Source organism: Mixophyes fleayi, chromosome 7, assembly GCF_038048845.1.
Source record: "Mixophyes fleayi isolate aMixFle1 chromosome 7, aMixFle1.hap1, whole genome shotgun sequence".
Taxonomy (NCBI): domain Eukaryota; kingdom Metazoa; phylum Chordata; class Amphibia; order Anura; family Limnodynastidae; genus Mixophyes; species Mixophyes fleayi.
Window position 1 is genome coordinate 67886602 of NC_134408.1, and position 23270 is coordinate 67909871.

The 23270-nt window shown below is 41.3% G+C and overlaps 1 protein-coding gene across 3 annotated transcripts in view; it reads right to left on the reverse strand.

Moving 5' to 3' along the window:
• Positions 1-23270, reverse strand: part of HECW2 (HECT, C2 and WW domain containing E3 ubiquitin protein ligase 2) — a 423985-nt gene that overhangs the window by 6136 nt on the left and 394579 nt on the right. For all 3 annotated transcript variants that reach the window (XM_075179947.1, XM_075179946.1, XM_075179948.1), the window contains 2 exons: positions 23044-23158; positions 22744-22829 (listed from right to left, as the gene is read on the reverse strand). In XM_075179947.1, coding sequence (XP_075036048.1) covers positions 22744-22829; positions 23044-23158 — 201 coding nt within the window. The remainder of the gene's footprint in view (positions 1-22743; positions 22830-23043; positions 23159-23270) is intronic.

A 23270-nucleotide genomic window follows, 5' to 3' on the forward strand; every position in this document is an offset into this window, starting at 1 on the left:
CTTTCACATACTTGATGGGATCTCAATGATGAATGCTCTGTACCATGGTCGTCTAAAACAAGAGTTATTGACGTGCTATAACTACTGTAGTTTTTATAAATTATAAACACTACACTTGAAAGTTGGAGGAGGTATTGTGGCCCCGGTACCAAATTGGGTACCGGGGCCACTCCACTATGCAGTTCAGATAGAGGCATATCAGATATTAAACAACGTTGACTGTTGCTGCCAAATCATAAATTAATGAAAATTACCTGTCATCGTCAAAAACAAGAGGTATTGACACGCTCGAACTACACCCTATATATGCTGCAGAGGATGTAGGAGCAGGCAGCTGTGCAGTGGAATTCAGACCATTTGAAGGCGGAGGTATTGTGGCCCCGGTACCAAATTGTGTACTGGGACCACTGCACTATGCAGTCCAGAAAGCTACCTCAGTGAAACGTTTTGGACTAAAAACAATATTGTGAGGTGTTCAGAATAGACTGGGAATTAGTGGAAATGATTGTTATTGAATGTTATTGAGGTTAATAATAGCATAGGAGTGAAAATAAACCAAAAAACTTGTTTTTAACACTTTTTATGTTTTTTTAAAAAAAAATCCGAATCCAAAACCTTAAATCCGAACCAAAACCTTTCGTCAAGTGTTTTGCGAAACAAATCCGAATCCAAAACACGAGACACCAAAAGTGGCCAGTGCACATCCCTAATAAACACTCATATACACTTTGTCTTACAGCATAAACAATATTACACACAGGTATATATATATATATATATATATATATATATATATATATATACACACACACACACACACACACACACAAAGGAAACCCTGACCTTAAATATACAGATTAGGATTGCTGAAGTATAAGGTTAATAACAAAATCAGAATAGGATATTATAAACTCACTTCTGAATTAATCTATATTAACATCATGCCTGCTGAATCTATCATTTATTATCTGCATTGTATATATGCATTTATGCATTGTATGTTTGATTATCTTTGTAAAGTAAAAGATTTGTACCTTGTGTCTGCTTATATGAATGGATGTTTATATAGAGAATGCAGTATAGTGAAGTAAATGATAGATTGGTATTTATTTAGCGATTAACACATAATGGTGGGCTATCTGACGTGGAGGTCAATAGATGTGTAATACTTAGGCGGTATAAAGCCTTGTCAAACAGATGGATTGCGTAAGTCGCTCTTACGGATTTCTATTTAGGATGCGTAAGCATGACAACTGGGATTCCTTGTTTACAGTTGGCGTGGTACAAGACGAAAGCTCAAAAAGGTTGTGTAAAATAATGTCTCTAAAGTGCATCTGAGATGTCACAGGTGGTTATTATTCGACATGATTTAAATAGCGAAAAAAACGCAAATTGCGTTATATCCCAATAATTAATGAGATTAGGTATTAATAAGACCAAAGGCATTGTATCAATATTATGGCGGAACACAGGATCCTATAACAAATGGCGAGCCAACCAAACTGCGTTAATTATGATTTTCAATGGCCAAGAAGACCCATAATTAATTACAGCAAATCTATATTTATTTCAGTATTTTTACATTTTTCATAATGATGAAACAAACAACCTTTAATGACTGAATTGTCTCCTGAATGGAAAATAGGGTCAATCTGCCTATTTAATGTTAACATTTTTTTCTCTAGGTGGACTAGCGATTGAGTGTTGTACACTAGTAGGTTTGAATGTGAACTAACTTGAGAATTTTTTGGGAAATGCAATATTTTTATTAAATGACTATGTGTTTATCTTTTGTAGAATACGATACTCCGTTATTTTGTTCTCCATTTCAGGGTAACACCACACTGACCCTGAATAGCAAAGAACCATTAAAGATACTTCAACCTCATATTTCCATCAGAAACTCATCTTTGAAAGTTGTCTAGAGGGCATGTGCTTCGCTGACGCTTTGGAATTCTGAGTAGACTGCATGCACTGGTCACCCGCGTACAGCCATTAGTCGCTATTTTGTCTGGCTGAATTCAGGTCTACAAGACAGACCAATTGACTTAATTTCCACGCAACAAACCAGGAAGTATTTAAACTGGTCATTAAACCAGTCGTTAAGATCATCAAACAGGTAGCTATGGATTTAATTAAACTCGTAGAAGGTAGTATGTTTAATCCTGTCATACCAGCTAGTTATACATCTGCAGAAAACTTATGGACACTACTGCTAGACCAGGTGTACAATCATGACAAATGGTTAATAAATAAGCGGAGTGTGTTTAAGAAAACTCATACAAGGGTCCAAATGTTGGTTAAATTAGTCCAGGTTTTTGAGGAAACAATTTGAAATGGAGAAATGATAACTAGAAGTATGTTGACTAAGAAAGTTAATGTAATAAATCAGGAAGATAGCTGTAAAAATTGTATTGATAAAGATAAGGAAATCGCTGCGTTATACGTTGACCATAATATTGCAGATGATCGATAGCTTCTACTGAATTACATATGGCACAATTACAACAGGATTTAGAAAGTAAAGCCCAAATAATCATGAATATGCAGGGTTTAATAACTGATGTCTCAAATTCGATAAAATAGCTATCTAAAAGTAATCCTCAGGTTAATACCCACAAAACAAGTTTGTGTTTTAGTAGGGAAAGTGGTAGTATAGCTGGGTATCAAGCAGATTTATCTGGCTTGGATCTCACTGCACCATCACTTTAACAGCAGTTCAAGTGGTGGTGCATGGGTGGGGTACGGAATTTCCGTGCTGACTACACCGACAACACTTACCACGACATCTGGAGTCTGGCTGGCTACTTCGGCGACGAGGATCCATCACGACTCTTCACTGAAGCGACTTCAATGAATCCCGAAGACAGTAGACGCCGGCTGCACTGGATGATGTCACTGACCTCGCCGACCCTGTTCACGCTGCTCTTAAGGAGGTAATGTAACTATGGGGCCATGTACAATATACAACCCTTTGTAAAGTATATTGTACGTGGCCCCATAGTTACATTACCCCCTTAAGAGCAGTGTGAACAGCGTTAGCGTGGTCAGTGACGTCATCCAGTGCAGCCGGCGTCTTCTGTCTTTTTAAATCAACCTTTTACAGGTATTGATATAAAGAGCACAAAAATCCTCTTGGAACTCAAAAAAGAATTTCCTCAATATGATGGCAGTTTAGACCCTTTCATCTCATGCAATATTTTTGAGGGCCATTGCATTCAACTTAGTGTGGCCCCAGAAGATTGCATGGTTGTCTTCAAGCTGTGGCTACCAACTTACCTTAGTCAAGGGTATGAGACCACTAGGAACTCAGCCCCCAGGAATGGTCGCTACCATGACAAAAAGTAAAGAATAGCTGCTCTTAGGTTACTGACAATAGGGCATAGCTCCCAATATCCTAGATAGTTTCAAACCTACAATACATCATGAACCTTTAGTTTTATGTGGTCAGTTTGAAGCTATGTATAGGACTGTACCTAACGACCATAGGTCCCATATTTAACCAGGCATGATTTGCACATTTGTAGAAAAATTTCCAAACACAAACTACACTTGCAGGTTCAGCTAGAATTATTGAGGAATTCAGAGAGGAAACTTTGAGATCCAATAAAATGGTACAAATTAGGGAACAAGTGGAGTAACGCGCGATCGCAGCCAGACCTATACTGAACATCACTCTAAAGCTGTTCAGCCTTCTGCTCCGCCAGCAGAGGATGAAGATCTGGTCTGCTACAAGTGCAGACAGAAAGGACATAGGAGAAGAAACAGTCCTAAGCAATCTCTTTATACAACTGGAAATACAAACGGTTTTCAAAAGAGATATAATAATACTATAAGAACAATAGGTCCATCAGTTGCACAACCACGGAAGTGTGTAGCAGCTGTAAAAGTGCAAGCAGATAAACAGTCTGCTTCACAGGTACCACCACAAAAAAAAGAGGTTTGCAGTAGAGGTTCCAATAGCAAATCCGGTGCAGATAGACTGAAGGTCAGGGGTCCCAAAGGATCTAATTCCGCTATGTAGCCTTGTATTGGATCCTTCTGGGAGACCCCACAATATGGCTAAAATAAAAAATATTTGGGTAAAAATCATGCTTGATACTGGAGCTGAAATTTCCATCACCAATGTGGAGCATGATTTGGATCCAGATAGCCCTTACTGTGTTGTGATTGGATTTGATCACCAACAAGGGGGGGTGACAGCCACATGATTGATAAAGTGATTGTAGAAATCAATGATTTCTCTTTAAAAATCCCAATGTGGTATTTACTCAGGATCCGAAAAAACATTATCGGAACTGATGTAATGATACAACAGGGCTGGATACTAGATCTGACAAATTGTATGGTGTGTAAAGGTCCCAGAAAACCAAGGATCTGTGTGATACAGCAACATGATCTGGGTCCACTCATACATGCAAATGACAGAAATGACAATGGGCTTGTGCATAGATGGTCAGAGGTCTCACACAACACAGACTTTGAACCTATTGTGTACAGCAGGGTTTCCCAAACCCAGTCCTCAGGGCTCCCTAACAGTGCAGGTTTTCCATATCTCCTTGCTGGAGCACAGGTGTATTCATTACTGACTGACACATTGTAACAGATCCACAGGTGGTCCTAATTATGTCACATGTGATCCAGAAAACCTGCACTGTTAGGGAGCCCTGAGGACTGGGTTTGGGAAACCCTGGTGTACAGGTATCCGGAATTATGGGCACAAGGGAAAAATGATTGTGGAAGGATGGTTGATGTTGAGGTGGACATGCAAGGGCCGGACCCACCACCACAGCATCAATATCGCTTCCCTCCTGAAGCCATGGACTCTGTAGTGGAAGCTGTATATGAACAGGAGTCAAGGGTGATTGCCATAAAGGGAAATTCAACAATCCCTTATTCCCTGTTAGTAAGAAGGAGACGAACACCTGGAGACAATCGATCTCAGGGTTTTGAACAAAATACCCCCATGTCAGCGCAGGTAGTTGCAGAAACCCTAGACATAATGGCAAGGATAAATGGCAAAAGCCAGGTGTTCTCAACCATTGATGTGGCAAACGGATTTTTTTCTATACCCTTGACAGAAAGTTGCCAGTAAAAGTTTGCGTTCACTGTACGTGACACGCAATACATGTTCTGCCTTTATACCCCAGGGCTTTCACAGTAGCCCGACTTATTTTCATCAGGCATTGGCAAAAAGTGCTGAGTTTTTTCTCAAGCCCAGAATGGCTGTTACAGTATGTTGACGACCTACTCTTCCATACAGTGACCATGGAGGAGCACTTAACCCTCTTACAGGAATTGTTAGGACTCCAGTCACATGCAGGACTGAAGGTGAGCCCTCACAAGGGAAATCTTGCCAGGTCAGAGGTAATATTTCTAGGGGTTAAGATTGCTCACTGAACAAAGGGTATCATGGCCGCCCGTGTGGATGCAATGCTTGAATTACCCAGGCCTGGCACCCTGCAGGACTTGCTTAAAGTTTCTGGGGGTTGCAAATTTCATGAGGGAATTCACAGAGGACTTTGCTACCAGGGCAAATACACTCTATGAATTACTCAGAGGTAAAAAATCCTCACTGAAAGGTTGGGTGGAAGCACAGGAGAAGGCCTTTACAACACTAAAGAGAGACCTCTCCTCTGCCCTGGTACTAGCCATCCCCCACCCAGATGGTAATTGGCCATCCAAGCACATGCTGGATCAAAGTCCTTATCAGTAGCTCTCCTGCAAGAGGTGGGTACAACAATTAGAGCACTAGGATACGTCTCAAGACTTTTATCACCTTTTGAAAGGGGTTTTGATGAGTGTGCAAAACAGATGGTAGCCATACATTATGCTGTCAAAGTGACAGAGCATATTGTAGGGTTCAAGCCACTTACTGGGCAGACACGTCACTCTCCATTAACTTCCCTACTCTGGGATACACTTCCAGGAGTCTCTCAGCAGGGGTTTGGGAGGATGCTCTTGGAGGAGGTTTTGGTACCATTCTTTATTCATGGCTGTGTTCTTAGGCAACATTGTAGAGCTTGCTCAGGAATGGCAGCAGGCAGGTGTGAGTGTATCTGCACGTACAGTGAGGCGAAGACATTTGGAGGATGGCCAGGTGTCAAGAAGGCCAGCAAAGAAGCCACTTCTGTCCAGGAAAACATCAGGACCAACTGATATTCTGCAAAAGGTACAGGTATTGGACTGCTGAGGACTGGAGTAAAGTCATTTTCTCTGATGAATCCCCTTTCAGATTGTTTGGGGCATCTGGAAAAACACTTGTCTAGAGAAGGAAAGGTGAGCGCTACCATCAGTCCTATGTCATGCCAATAGTAAAGCATCCTGAGACCATTCATGTGTGGGGTTGCTTCTCAGCCAAGGGAGTGAGCTCACACATAAATTTTCCTAAGAATACAGCCATGAATAAAGAATGGTACCAAAACATCCTCCAAGAGCAACTTCTCCCAACACCCAAGAACAGTTTGGTAACGAACAATGCCTTTTCCAGCATGATGGAGCACCTTGCCATAGGGCAAAAGTGATAAGTAAGTGGGGATCAAAACATTGAAATTTTGGGTCCATGGACAGGAAACTCCCCAAACTTTAATCCCATTGAGAACTTGTGGTCAATCCTCAAGAGGCGGGTGGACAAACAAATCCCACAAATTCTGACAAAATCCAAGCATTGATTAGGCAAGAATGGGCGGTCAGTCAGTATTTGGCTAAGAAGATGATTGACAGGGCAAATTGCAGAGGTCTTCAAAAAGAAGGTTCAACACTGCAAATATTAAATCTTTGCATAAACTTGTTGTAATTGTCAATGAAAGCCTTTGACACTTATGAAATGCTTGTAATTTTACTTTAGTATACCATAGCAACATCTGACAAAAAGGTCTAAAAACACTGAAGCAGCAAACCTTGTGAAAACCAATATGTGTGTCATTCTCAAAACTTTTGGCCAGGACTGTACAGTGACAGTTCATATGTAGTGCGATCTCTAACATCACACTTAGAGACCTGGCAAAAATGTGGATTCGTGGACTGCCAGATAAACCTCTGGCGCACGTTTCAGTATTAAAAGAACTTTCAGAATGGGGTAAGTCACATCCTGATGAGGCTGCAATCGTCAAAGTGCCTGCACACCAGAAAGGGATCAACCCCTTAACCCTAGGAAACAATGCAGCGGATGAAGCAGCAAAAATGGCAGCAGTATCTGGTATCCTTTGTGATCCAGATGCAGAATTTTTGCCCTCATTCCAGGTGGCTGTACACAGGGAAAGTCCTCAAAGAAGGGCCACTGTCATTTGAAGAGGAACAGGCGAAAGACCCTCTTCTTATGACTCACAGAATTTCAACACAGGTCCCTAGTCTATCAAACAGGGTATCCTGTACCATGTATCAGGAGAAAGTTTAGATCCACTCCAAGTAGTCCCTTCACATCTCCAAGTGGAGCTCACACAGCTCAATCACCAGCTTCTGGGGCACCCTTGTTGGGATAAAGTTTTGTCTCTGCTAAAGAGTAAATTGTACTAGCCAGGAATGTCCAAAGCAGTAGTGTGTGTTACTCAACAATGTCTTGTATGTGGTAGTTGCTGATGTGTTCTCGAAGTGGGTAGAAGCCATTCCAACAGTGAATGACTCAGCTACCACTACAGCACAGGTCCTATGGGAGCAAATTTTGTCATGCTGGGGAATCCCTAGGATCATAGAATCTAATCGTGGAACTCATGTTACTGCAAGGTCATGAAAGCACTTTGTGAACTACTGGACATAAAGCAACAATTTCATATTCCTTATCATGCCCAGTCAGCAGGGATAGTAGAGCGCATGAACAGGACCATCAAGACCCGGTTAGCCAAGGCATTGTTACAGAAGGGCTCTTCTTGGGTAATAGCTTTGCCGGCAAAACTTATGGATATTAGGGCAACGGAAGCATCCACAACAGGGATCACTCCGTTTGAGCTCATGACAGGTCACAAATGCCAGTTTGCTTCCACAATGAGCCTCAGCTGTCAAATCCCATTAAGGATAAACTTGCCAGAGATGTGTTCCTACAACAGGTACAAGATAACCTGAAGGGACTGCTGCCATACGCAGCAATACGGCTACACAAACCCTATCTACAGGGGGAGACCCCAATGCCCCTTGTAGGAGATTTAGTAATGGTCAAAGTTTCTGTAAGGCATGTCCTTGGGATGCAAACTGGGAGGGATCATATCAGGTTCTCAAGATAATGGGTGATACTATGCTGAAGGTACAGAGGCCAATGACTACCAAGAAAAACTCTCAGAGGAGGCACAAGGTATTGTGGGTCCATATTGACTAAAAATCACCCGACCCTCCTCAACCCAGTAGAGCACTTGAGTGCTCATTGAGTTGGGAACAACAGGAGTGTGTGGGACAAGGAAACCATCTTTCTAAAGGTTCTAGTCAGGAAAATGAAAACCTGTCCTTATTGAAAAGAACAAGTCTCATGGCTTTTTCCTTAGCAGATCACAGAGCCCAAGGAAAGATCTGTAACACCAGCACCCAGAGGACACCATTAAAAATCTCATTCCTATGTAGGATCCCATAGGTGCTCAGTATACTGCCCTCTGAGCAAACTAGTATTACAGACATTGCTACTACTGGTAGGTGTGGTACTAGTGGGTTTTGCTACTCCTCAGAGTAACGAGGAGGACAGGGGTGGGTCAAATGCAACACAGATAAGAAATTAAAAGGCAGAAGATATCAGGCGCTCTACTATGTGAAAATTAATATACTGGACGTGACTGGAGAACAGTGCAGCTGTAAATGGGTTAGGTCGGGCCCACAAAGGAAGGATATACAATAAAACGATAACCAGCGCAAGTATTCACCAGAGGAATAAATAAACACAATTGAAATCTGTGATATGTATAAATATAGTCACTATGAAACTATAATAAATATAATTAAATGTCAATAAACGTATATACAAAATCCCAGCCGGCGTAAGTGGATAAATACGTTTAATAGAAAGCCACAATCAAATGGAATATACTGACAAGAAGTGTAGATATTCACTCCTAAACAACATAGAAAGATTTCTATAAAATCTATAAAATCAAGTGTAGTATTCCCAGACTTGACATAAATGAGAAAATTGCATAGTAAAACCAATTCCACCATGAAACTGAGTTACGAATACATATATTAGATCCAGACCTCGATATACAGTACTTCGGGAAATGAATTCCAATGATAGAATGTCCGGAGACTCCGTGCCAAGTGGAAAAACCGTAAAGGGAACAGTGCAGAGCAATATTAGAGTGTATAACTCACGATTTCTTGACAGACGTGCTCAACCAGCAGTGTTCCGTGAAGACGGCAGACAAGCATTCAAATTGGGTGTGCACCCTAAGATTACCGTCTAAACACAATGTAGTGTAAAAGGAAGGTCCTAGCCCTCCAATAACACTGTGTAGCGCAAGTGGGTCTCTCGGATCTTTCAAATGAGGTAAGGTATTGACAACTGCTGACGCGTTTCATCTGTCTGAAGCAGATAAGAAATTCCCAAAGATCTAATTCTACTAACCAGATAGAGCTTTTGGTAGTAGAATGTAAGGAAGTGAAAATCCTAGAGCCCTACTCTAAATACAGCTTTGTAGCGGGTCAATGGTATTTGTATGGGTTTTGGATATATGTTTTGCTGGGATGAGGTCCGACACTATACTCACAAAGAAAATGTGTCTGTCAATCAACATGATCTGTATACACTCTGCTGTAAAAAATATAACCATTATAAGGATACTGATTTAGTGCCAACTAAATCTGTCAGGTGGATATGAAAGAATCCTCCTTCACCACCCTTTAAGAAAACACCAAATAATGTAACAGAGGTACTGTGTACAAAGCAGGGAGTACTGGACCCAGAAGATACTACAGGGGGAAAATATGATGGGTGGTATATAGGATCTAATGCTCAGGATAGTCTACGTGTTTGAACATATTTTGATAGACCTATTCCAATTATAGGTTCCATAAAAGGATACTGATGTTGAGAGATTCCCAATTGTTAATCACAAGAGAATCCAAATATGCCCAAGGTCACATTCCCACAGATTATTTACAAACTAGTGTTATGATAATGAATTTGAACTGTAGTAGCACAGGCCCAAGATATGTGGAATAACAACCATGGGCCAGTAGACATGAAAGGCTTGTTCAGAGTTGCCATTTTGAAAATTAGAACAGATGCTAAAAATAAGAAGTACATTCGGGTAGAGGGATCACCATCTATACGGTCTATTATGATAACAATTATGAGAGATAAGCGTGTACCAGAAGTTGCTGGATACTATTTTATTACAAATGCCCATTGGGAACCAGATAGACAAATGGTTATATTAGACCTAAACCCATGGAGGTGGGATATAGTATGTAATGGCATAGATACTCCGGTAATTTGATGTATGGATGGATGGTACCCCTATGACCGATGAGTACGGGAACAGACGTGTCTGTTGACTGGAAGGACCCTAGTGGCAGAGATATTAATTTGATATCAACATTGATGGACCTTATAAACGGCCATTCTGTGACGTAGCAGATGAAAGGTGTTAGACATTCTCTCGGTGGATTTATCTCTCTAAAACAAAACCTGTTAAATATCTCTCCTTACAACCAGGGGATAGTGACCAGTGGTATCCGTTTAAAGTGAGAGTCCAAGTATGTGTGACTGTAGTCAGAATACCTTATGAAACAGAAGTCTTAGAACCAGTCAGGCCACATCTGGATGACTGTAACATCCCTATCCATATTTACGTAAATCTGGTAGAGCCAGGCCCCCTTGTTGTTTAGGTAAGCTCATCATACGGGGGGCATTAAGTTTCCAAACATATGCTGTCATAATCGAATGCAATTTATCTAACAATGGTTTAGGGATGATCGCAGGTATTGTTCAAAATAGGTACATCATTTGTGGTAGCAAAAGCATCTTGAAGACCGCCAGCCTTCCCAGCCAGGAGACCTCGCAGCAGACCCAAGATTTGGTTAAGGTAAGGAGTTGCTGTATTAAAACCATAAAATTTAGATTAATTGTATTATCTAAGGTTGGAGTGATCTGAATGTCTAAGTACGGAAGAGCTGTTTTCCAAGAGTAATGGAAAATATTTTTAAGATGTCCTACCTTCAAAGAGGGGATATTCACTGGGAGGGCTTCCGATTTGGATGGATTTAGCTTATAATAGGAAGTACGAGTATATGAATCTAAGATATTAAGTAGGGCCAGTAGCGAGGCCTCCGGACTAGACACAAAGAGTAAAACGTCATCGACAAACAGGCATAATTTATGGCTGTCAAAAATTTACCTTGAAAACCGAACCAAAGAAGGACCCTCTCCATAAATCCCCAATGCAACCTATCGAAAGCCATCTCTGCATCAAGGGAGAGGGCAAGGAGTTCTGATCGGGTCTCTGACGCCCACTTCAAGATGTTAAGCATCCGCCTGGTATTATCTGAAGCCTGGCGCCCTAGCACAAACCCCACCTGATCCGGGTAGACTAAATCTGGGAGAAGCCAATTGAGTCTATTAGCTATCAATTTAGCATAAATTTTAAGATCCGAATTTAAGAGAGCAATTGGTCGGTAATTAAAACATAAGGCAGGATCTTTCCCCGGCTTGGGAATAGTAACCAGCTGAAAATCTAGCATTTCAGGTGAAAATGACCCTTGTGTTGTCCCCTCGTTAAACAATTGTTCAAGCATCGGAAGGAGCTCCTCCTGAAAGGTGACATAGAAACCATTTATAAATCCATCCGGTCCTGGAGCCTTGTCTTTAGGGAGGCTCTTAATAATTGCCGAGATTTCGGCTCGGGACCAGGGGGCAGACAGGGCAACCTCCGTCTCTGGATCAATTGTAGGAATATGTACCCAAAAAACTTTCTATATCTGCCGGGCTTGGCTGGTGTGTAGAGCTATCATTCTTTAAGTTATAAAGCTTGGAATAATACTGTTTGCAATGTCCCTAGGATTAGAGACTTTTTTTTCCTGTGTTATCTATCAAGTGTTTAACTCTATGCTGAGCACGTTGGCCTCTAAACTTTCTAGCCAAAAGTTTCCCCGCCCGATTTCCTACGACTTAGAATCTTTGTCGAAGTCTTGTCAATGCTAATTGGGTTTTAGGCAATAGCAGTTTCTGGAGTTGACCTCGGACCAGAGTAAGTTCCTTTTTCAATTCTTTAGAGGGACATTTTTTGTTTTGAGATTCTAGCTTATGCAACTTTACCTCCAGTTCGTTTTGGAGATGGGCATTTGCTCTCTTCAACCGAAACCCCGTCTGGATCGCCACCCTCCTCAAAACTGCTTTCAAAGCAGACCAGAAATTAAAAATGTTCGTGTCGGCTGGGGCATTAGTTTGGCAATATTGCTCTATAACTTTTTTAAGGTCTAGTTTAGCTTCTAAAAGGGACAAGAGATATACCGACATACGCCACGGTCTAGGAGGTACATAAACTCTATCACACCTCCAGGACCAAATTACTGGGGCGTGGACCATGTTAATGGTGAGATTTTAATCTCTTTGGTAGCTTGAAGTGTCTATTTATCAGTAATAATTAAATCTATACGGGAGTATGAATTATGAACAGGGGAAAAGTATATGTAATCTCTACCATTCTACCACTCTAACAGGGCCTGCCGATCTCCACACATCATAAAGGTCATATTCTGTCATTAATTTAGTAAAAGCTAGGAAAGGGCCCGATGTATCCGCAGAAGAGGTAGGAGTCGAAGACGAGGAGGACCTATCTAGTTTTGGATCAGCCACTATATTAAAGTCACCCATTACGATCAACCCCCCCCTCTATGCTTCTCAATTTCCTGGAAGACTCGCTTCAAAAAATGGACCTGTCTGGAGTTTGGAGCATATAATGAGACTAGAGTGACTAATGTATTATCCAATTAACCAATCAAGATCAAATATCTACCCGCCTTATCCGCTATAGTCGATTTATGAATAAATGCTACTCTATTACAGAATAATATAGCCACCCCATTGCGTTTAAGAGGACCGTTGGCAGTAAAACAAATCGGAAAATGTTTGTCTCGTAACATCGGAGGGGTCGCAGCCATAAAATGTGTCTCTTGCAATGCCACTATGGCCGCTTTAAGTTTGTAAAATGATGTGAGGGCTAGCCTCCGCTTATTCGGGCAATTTAAGCGCCTAACGTTTTGGGTCAGAAAGTTAACCATCTGTAGTAGTATTACTGACTGTAGAAACTCTCGTCTGACTAACCGATGTTGCCCAACAGAAATAAGACAGTGACAAAGTACAGGACCATCTATTTGTGTTAAAGTGTTCCATGGACAGAAAGGAAGAAAGGTAAGAAGGAAGGCGAGGAAAAAAGAAACATTAGGAAGAGTGAAACTGAAATAACCCAAAATAGAGAGAGGTAGCCACTTCACCTGCTAGAGACAGGCCAACTAGATATGTATCCTCCCCGCATCATTGTGTAAAGTCTGTGGTGATGAGTATATGACTAACATATGGTTGTAGCACTAATAATGGAAATATCTGTCCAAGTGCTGATAAGTGAAGTAAGGAGAGGCTATATATTGCCTCCGCTTATTTTGACCAATCCAGTCCAAGGCGTAATCTCGAAGTTGAGGTCAGATCAGGAACCAGAATATCCCAAGATTTCAATAAGGACATACCTTCAGCCACTGAGGAAGCAACATGTGTAACATTGTCTCTTCGGATAATTAGCTTAACAGGGAATCCCCATTTATATGTAATATCTTAGTCTCTCAAAAGCTTTGGTAATGGCGTGGAAAGATCTTCGTTTAGTTATCGTAGCATATGATAAGTCTTGGAAAATCTGAAGGTTCTTTAGGTAATCAGCATTGACCTCTGATCTAGCCACTCCCAAAATACGCTCCTTCACCTGGAAGAAGTGGATCCTCATAAGAGTGTCTCTAGGCGCATTTTCTGGAGCTGACCTGGGCCTTGGGAGCCTATGGATGTGGTCTACCATCAGATCCTGTTCCGTTGCATCAGGAAGTAATTTGCAGAACAGTTCAGTGACATATGGGAGCAATTCAGATGGAGCGACTGCTTCTGGAATACCTCTAATCCTACTATTGTTACGTCTGGATCTGTCTTCCATATCCGCAAATTTATCACGGTTCGAATAGACTTCATCTCGCAGCTATTCATGCTCTGTTATAAGGTTATTGTGAGAGGCTACCAACTCCTCCATTTTATCTTCAATATGACTGGTGCGTCCACCAAGTTGGGTTACTTCCGGGTGTATTTCCTTTATGGTTAACCTTTTAGTAGGTTGAATAGAGAATTCGGGTGACATGGGCCGAGGGACCCAACATAATAACTCCTTCAGTACAAACATGTTTCAGATGAGAGCCAGAATAGCAGCAACTGTAGTATTATATTATGGCCACTAAGTGTCAGCAGAGCTGCAGCTTCTAAAGATATTTTTCCAGTCCAATATACAGTGGTTAACTATTCCTCTCGATCACTGGTCAGGAAATAGGCAATCAGGCACACTAGCAGAGAAGGTGCTCTTTAATATGTTGTATTGTGCTGACCTGGTTTGCTGGGGAAGACTCCCGCGCAGGGACACCTCTGGACCACCCAGAAAGGTGAAACAATCGCTCCACTTCTCACCGAGGACTTCCTAGCAGGCACTGCTCCGACTATACCACCAGAAATGAAGGTGGCAATGGAGCCCGCAGCATCCGGTCCACATCAGCCACTCACATACACCCAGGCCAAGGAAAGAAAGACCCTCCAACGGGCTGCCGCTCACCAGAGATCAGTTCGGTTAGGTACTGCCCGCTCTTGCGCCTCCACCAGCTTGCCGCACGCGCTGTCTCCCTGCTGCAGGTTGCGATGCAGTGTCCCCCCAGATGGAGCATACAAACGGTGGACCAGAGGCCAAGAACCAGCAGCATATATTCTCCAGTAAGGTCAGAAGGGTTCACGACACCCAGCGAGCAGTCCACCATGACCGCAAAACACCTGGCCAAGCTCCATCACAAGTAATCAATGAAGCCCACTAAGACCACTTAGATCTTTTTTCACCTCTGTGGCACTCTCCAGTTATTATGGCCGCAATAAAATGCAAATAAATGGCGATTTTATTAGTGGGTGAGAGGAGCTCCGCTGAAACACGTCTGCACTAGGTGGCTACCAGGCCACGCCCCTAAGATTTGTTATTTTTTTTAATAAAATATCCCTTGAGAGAGGGGATACTTTTTCCACTATGGGTCATTTAGGGTTTTTTTTCTCTGGGATGTCGCCAATTGAATAGAGGTTTTTTTTATCTCCTCCATAGGCGGTAGGAAGAGGACAAGTGAGAGTTGGTGATCATCGGGGTCCCTCTCTCCCTCTTCCTGGATTCTTATCCATCTGGACTTGACTCTAATAGAATGTTCAAAGTCTTTGCTAACCTTCGAAAAGAAAATCATTTAGATCTGATTTCTGCTCGAAAATTCTTATACAGAGCTTGTGAAAAGACTTGGTTATAACTTGAAAAAGGACTCTGTTAACCATGGAATAGAGAAATCGTTTTTATAGAACTTAATGACTATTTCATACTTCTGGACTTTTATCTTATAGACTCTAAACAATAATTTTTCTAGACATTAAAAAGGTTAAAACTGATTTTCTACCTTCTGGATTTCTGGACTTTACATCCTAATTCCTAATGAACAATTAATTTTATTCCAATGCTTCAGGACTTAAAATGAGTATTACTCAAGGACTCTTTCCAAGATATATATATATAGACTTTCTCAAGAATTTTGATTGGACTGTGGACTTTTGAAGATTAACAACCATTCTTGTGGACTTTCTTTGAACTTGATGATTTTTTTTTGTTCCTTTAAAAACTGTCTTATAATGTTATGTTTTATATTACTACATTAGTGAGTAAATAATAGTACAAAACACACTTAAATAGCGTCAATTGATTTTAAGTACACCTTCCAGATTGTAGTGTCGGATTTCGGACAACAGGGGGAATGTGAAGAAGCTCCTTTATATGCATGTGATGATGCAATGGGGGTGGGCCACACATAATAGCCACTAGCGTTCCACTGCTGTTTACACGTGCCGAACACATCCACAGATCAAGAACTGGACGAAAGCCAGAGCATTTCAAACAAAGAAATTGCCTTTAACGTTGCATTGGGCAGGGAGCATTTCAGACAAAGGAAAAACATGAGGCTTCACAGTAAGTTAGATCAGAGAAAGAAATGCATGTGCTCAATTGGACAGGAAGGACAGCTAAGCTCAAAATAATGACTCATCGTTCAGTGTCCACTTGTGGAGGTCACCACCCCCTACCTGAAGCAATGCATTTTGGGTGAAGGTTTATAAACTTTAAGACAACCTGAAATCAGTCTCTTTTGACCACACCACATACACACCTGGAAGCGGGGCATCTCTTTATCCTGAGCCTACAGGGGACACACTCCACAGTAAGCGTATACCCTATCTGTCTGTATCTGCCTGCATCTTATCTACTCTGCCTGCAGTTTATCCATCTTTTCTGTTAACTTTTATTTTCTTATTATACTCTGCTTGCATCTATTCCATCCATTAACTCTGCTTGTCCTGATTTATAATATCTGAGTCACGGCAATACTGTTTCTAGGATCAGTCTCGGGAACCCTGGGGCTAACTGTGGCAGGAGTGTAGTGGAAACTGGGAGGCTGAATGAATGCCTTGCTCATAGAACCTGCTCTAATCCCGTACACTGGAAGTTAAGAGGAGGAATGCTGATCTGGACTCCGAACTGAAATAAATGCCTGGAATCTGAAGCTGATGGACTAGAACCTGGACGAAGGAACAGAGGGGGCCTGAACCCACGACCAGAGACTCAATACCTCCAAGAACTCAGAGACTCAGGCAAATATAGTACCACAACTGGGATGACTCAGAACTCAAGCAGAGGATATACCGGGCTGGCAACCTCATAAACAGTCAAAGCCTGGAACTGGCCCTGGACAACTCAGAACCTGGTTTAGGCCTGGAACTGGAAGTCAGTACCCCGAGACACAGAAATGGCTTCAGAAGGTGGATGACTCAGAACAACAACCTACTACCCCAGATAGCCAGTATGAGAGATAGGAATAGATTGATGAGAGGAGGATCCACACTTAATATAACAGCTGGAATCTGTACACAAGTTGATAGAATGAAGGTGAATCCACACGAGGAATAAATAACCAAAGTATTTATTTCAGCAGGCAGAATGAAGCTGAATTCACACAAAGAGTTAATGGTTTGCAATTCATATAACAGCAACAGGATGAAGCTGAATTCACACAAAGAGTTAATAGTTTGCATTTCATAACAGCCACAGGATGAAGCTGAATTCACACAGAGGATTAATGGCCGCATCCGGCCCTTCCTCTCTCAAGATGCCACCAAAACAATTATCCACTCTCTCATCATCTCCCGCCTCGATTACTGCAACCTTCTCCTCGCTGGCCTCCCCCTCTCCCACCTTGTCCCCCTCCGCTCCGTTCTCAATGCGGCTGCTCAACTCAACTTTCACTCACGCCGCTCCTCCTCTACCTCCCCTCTCTACCACGCCCTTCACTGGCTCCCCTTCCCCTACAGGATCCTTTTCAAACTCCTGACCACCACTTACAAAGCTCTCTCCCAGTCTACTGCCCCCTATATCTCTAACCTCCTCATCACCTACACTCCGGTCCGCTCCCTGCGCTCGGCCAATGACCGTCGCCTCTCCTCCACACTGATCACCTCTTCCCACTCTAGAATCCAGGACTTCTCCCGAGCTGCACCCCTACACTGGAATGACCTCCCTCGTTCCATCCGTCTCTCTCACAACCTGTGCTCCTTCAAACGGGCACTTAAAACCCACCTGTTCCTTAAAGCCTACCAACCAGCCACCTAACCCTCATCCACTCTTTTCGTTCTCCCTCTCTCCCCTGGCCCCTCTCTTCTCTCCCCCTGCTTCACTGGCTCCCTTTCGTGCCTGTTTTTGTTTCACCCTCCCTTAAGATGTAAGCTCTTATGAGCAGGGCCCCCCCTCCCCTCCTGTCTCCATACCGGTTCTTCTGCTCTGTCTTTACTCCATATGTCTTCTTGGAGTTCCTGAAGCATTGGTACTTTGTGTTTATTGTTCTGTACTTTGTCACCCTGTTTTGTACTACTGTTTGTACTGTGTATGGTGCTGCGGAAACCTTGTGGCGCCCACTAAATAAAGGATAATAATAATAATAATAATAATGGTTTGCATTCCATATAACAGCATACACAATGAATCTTAACTCACTCAGAGAGTTAATGGCAGAGATCCACAGAACAACAAACAGGGTGAAGCTGAATTCACACGAAGGATGATGGTTGACATCTGTATACAGCAGACAGGATTGAAGTACAAACCAACAGAAACTGTGGGAGTCTGGAACCAGGAACTAGGAAAGTGTTGCACTGGCAATTTGTAGGAGGAGACTCTTATAGTCTGTAGAGGAAGCCAATTGGTGCATGAGATCAGGTGTTCAGACTCAGCAGGATGTTAAGCAAATGTCTCACCCAGTACTGCAGACAGAAGGCACTCGTCTCAGGATAGAATGCTGCATTCGACCAGGAGAGAGATGTGTGTTGATATGGTACCGCCGAGTGGTGTAAACAGGACTAAGACCCGATTCGTGACAGTCTGAATCTTTAAGTAACCTTTTCACACATGCTTTACAAAGGCTTGCTCCTCCCCATCTCAGGAATGCTTACTATCTACACTACAATGGACTCTAGCTTCCTTCCACCCATCTCTCTTTCTCTCTATGCTTGGCCTGTATTATCCCTTAGGCCTGAACACGTTTTTTTTCTTACACACGCTTACAAACAGACATTTATCTTTATTCCTACTTAAAACACATCCTCTTTGCACAAATCCTATTTAAGCACACACAAACATGTGCTTGCTTAAACACATTCTCTTCATAGATGCTTTTCTCTTTCTCTTATTACATTTATTCACACATGACACAAAGAGCAGTGACTGATAAACACTCATATACTGATATATTTAGCGATTAACACATAATGGTGGGCTATCTGACGTGGAGGCCAGTAGATGTGTAATATTTAGGCGGTATAAAGCCTTGTCAAACAGAGGGATTGCGTAAGTCGCTCTTACGGATTACTAGTTGGGATGCGTAAGCATAACAACTGGGATTCCTTGTTTACAATAAGCGTGGTACGAGACAAAAGCTCAAAAAGGTTGTGTAAAATAATATCTCTAAAGTACATCTGAGATGTCACGGGTACGTATTATTCAACGTGACTTAAATAGCTAAAAAGACGCAAATTGTGTTATATCCCAATAATTAATGAGATTTGTTATTAATAAGACCAAAAGGCATTGTATTATTATTATGGCAGAACACAGGATCCTATAACAAATAAAAATAAGCATTGATGTAGCTAGAGATTTGCAAAATCTTAGCAGAGTATTTTCTTCATTTGCCAACACTGATCCATTGCCCAGTGTATAATGCAGTGCAAGTCTAAGGCTGTAATAAATAATGGACAACGGAATCTGCATTTCACCAAGAACATTGCTCAAATATGCCCTTTGCTTACACAAATTGTGCTATGAATAGAGGTTGTAACTTACAAGGCTTCACAGATCAAGTGTAGCTTTGGACCCCTCAATTTGTACAGGTGTGCATAGATTTCAGCCGGAGTGCATAGATTTTGGGGCAAGATGGTAGTGGAGAAGCAGCACAGTCAGAGAGGAGATCAGGTCTCATCTATATTTATAATGCGACCCATTTTGTGCTTGCACGTTACAGTGCAGCAGAGAAGCACATTTCCAAGCACATTCCACTCTACGTAATAACACACTGCACACTTTCTTTGAAGTAAAAAAAAAAAAAAGCATGAAAAAAGGCTATGCTCACAACTTCAACAAAAGAAAGCTATTGATATACAGTCACTTTCCTTTTGTAAAGACCTACTTCCCCCCATTCATTACTAATACCTGGTGGTGAGGTGCCAAGTATCTCTGCAACCTGCACATATCTGTGCGGAGCTTCCGAGCCCATGCACTTGTATGACAGTCTCTGCCATTACAGATTCTCATCGAGCTCTGAGCATCTCTGTGGTTGAAGAGATGCACATAGCCCTGAATGATGAAAAGCTCCACGCAGTCATGAAGAGCTTCCAGTGTTGATGCCCAGTGGGATTGACACCAGTACGAGTAGTAGATCTAAAGGCTAGGTACAAATACACAATGATTACGATGACTTGTCGTAAACCAGGCTATATTCTTCCAATGCAGTTGAAGTGCATCTCAAAATGTGCATGACTCTACCTATGTGTGCAAATACACTATTTTTACATTCTCTTTTTTATGCCCATTTTGCATCAACCTCTGCATGAGGAAGTAGAGGCATTACATTGCTCTCGTTTTACATACAATATTGATCACTGTGCCCCATTCCCCAACCTGACAGTAGTCAAGGTAAAGGAGAGAGGACCAAGTGCCAACAGTGCTATGTGTAATAGCATAGGTGCTGGAAAGTATTACCTGCACCTCTACGTTCCACAAATAAATACATTGTGCATATGGGGTTGAAGATCTGTCCTCCCGAGACCCAGTTGCAAACCCTGTTGCTATACCACCGATATAAAAGTTTAATAAAATATGATGATCTTGATTCTATAGCAAAGCAAAGGAGGTGGCAAAAGTTATTGAAATATATTACTTAAAGATATTGAACATGTTCACTTGAATACCCTACAAGCTGTTAAAGTGTAATTTTTAATAAAGCAATATGGTTGTATCCTTAATTGTCAGTTCATTGTATTTTATTATGATGTTGGATGTGTCCTTAATAATTTCGATAAAAACAAGATTCTTATATTGAATCAAATACCCAGTCTTAAACAAGCTACTTTGAATATTAATCAGAGTGAAACGTGTAAAACCTAATCTATATGTAAAAAAATAGCACATATAGTTGGTACACACAAGTCACATGTAAACATAATACTAAAAAGGTTTCCAAGCTGAGGCAACACCTAGGTCTGGAAAGTGAAGTTCAAAACATTGTCCTCAGTGCATGTGGAAGCCTTACCTTAAATAACATTCTGAGAATCTAGAATTCCTAGCCTGTATTGTAATATAAAATGTAAGTAATAAACATAAGGCCCAGAGACTTGCAAAATATCATATCTGTTGTTAAATCCGTATTTATTCAAGATGAAAATACTTCACTAATTGTAATATTTCCATTTAAGATATATCTGTGATATATACTATCTGATGGAACAAAAGGTCCAGGTATCAACATTGCCTGAGTGACCAAAATAGATACGCCAATGATCCACCCGAAGAGAGAACTATTAGATATTAGAATTAACTTATTTTGTGAATCGTATTATAACATTGTAATACTTTATGTATACTTGTGAACTTTTCCCATCCCCTAGAAATTGTGCAAATAGTATAAAAGCCCCACTCTGTTGAACTAGGCAAAAACATCAATCTCAGTCAGAATTAAATAATATACCTATAAAATTTATTATTGATGGTATTGGATCTCCACACACATCTACTCTGTGTTCCCTGCATCCACTGATCTCTGCTGGTGAGACTGTGGTCATAGAGGCACCCTGCTGCATATATATGGTGGTCCTGCCCAAAGACATGTCCTTTCTGGAGAGCTATCCACAGGCTTAATAACATCCATAACGGACGTTAACATTCCTGATACAGCACTATATGCGCTTCTGCCTAAACCTATCCCTAACATTTCCCGCCCTACACAGAAACTCATACGTCATATCCTTGATGCTGCAAATGTCTCATCGCAAGTTGTTGGAAGCAACCTACTGCACCCTCGCTATCAGAGACTATTCAAAATATATGGGCAACTTATCACATGGAGAGTATAACGGTCACATTGCAGGGCACTCCATCTAATTTTCGTACCATATGGAGTCCCTTGACAAATTATTGTGACGCGAGCCCTCCCATGCCCATCACCTGATCCTTACTAAGGGGTAATGCCATTCCCCTTTACCCCCTACCTTAGATAAATCACTTGATGACTACTGATTAAACCTCTGCTCCACTTTCTCCACCCAATATGATCCCCTACCTCCTTAGTCTGTCTCCCTTACAACTTGGCCCAGAGGTATCATATATTGCTGTATAATTTTTCTCCATGTTGTGATGTATATCGTTGACATACCTACATGACTATTGTATTATTGCCTTTGAAAATCCAATATAAAAGTTCTATGAAAAAAACAAAAACACTCTGTCAATCAGTGACAAAGGGTCGGATTCATTAGTGATCTTATCTTGTGCAAAAGTTAAGATGCTTATTTTTAAGAAGAAACGGGGAGATAAGATTGAAGTTAAGATGGATTTTCATCTTAACTTAAGAAATTCTTCACTTACGCAGTGGATTTTGCTTCTTATCTCCCTTTTCTGAGCATGCACAGAGTGGATTTGCTTAAGATAAGCAAAAAACGGCGGATAAGATCACTAATGAATCAGGCCCAAAGTGTTCATTACTTGCTGCATAACTCAATTTTAAACAATCACTTTATTAATAAATGTTCTTATTTCCCTTTAAGACAATATAATTAATCAATTTTTTTCCACTTTATTAAAGTTTATGCCAGTGCACATCATAAATACGTATACATATTTAGTCAAGATAGCAACATACTATATAATGATGCATTCAACCTTCAGATGGTATTACAGAGGATATATAGGATGTTCTTACCTGTAGCAATCGGAGACGCTGTTCATTATTAAATCTTTCAACAGCAGCCCAGAACCATCTGATAACAATATGATTATCATGGTAACCTAAGAGCAATTAATAAATAGCAAAAATTAACCCTTTGATTTACAGACACCATAATGTATTACTATGCTCTCAAAGATGTCTTACACTTATAGGAAAGCTTACCCTTTGACACAGAATATAACACTAATCCTGCCTACCCACAGACACCGCTGTGGGTAGGCATATCTATCTAGATGCATATCTATTTTAAACATCATTAGGAAAACCCTTTACCTCCTCTATATTCTGTATTGTTTCTCCAATCTCCCAAATCAATCTCTGCCGTTCCTGCAATCACGAGCTCTAGCTCTCTTGCATCAAAAACGGATACCAGACGAGCATCTACCACCTGGAAAAGATAAAGGAATCAAAAACCTTTCAGAAACTTTTAGTAAGACAACTAAGTAAGACTAACACTGAGGGGTAAATGTATTAACCTCCGGATTCTTGAACTCCCGCGA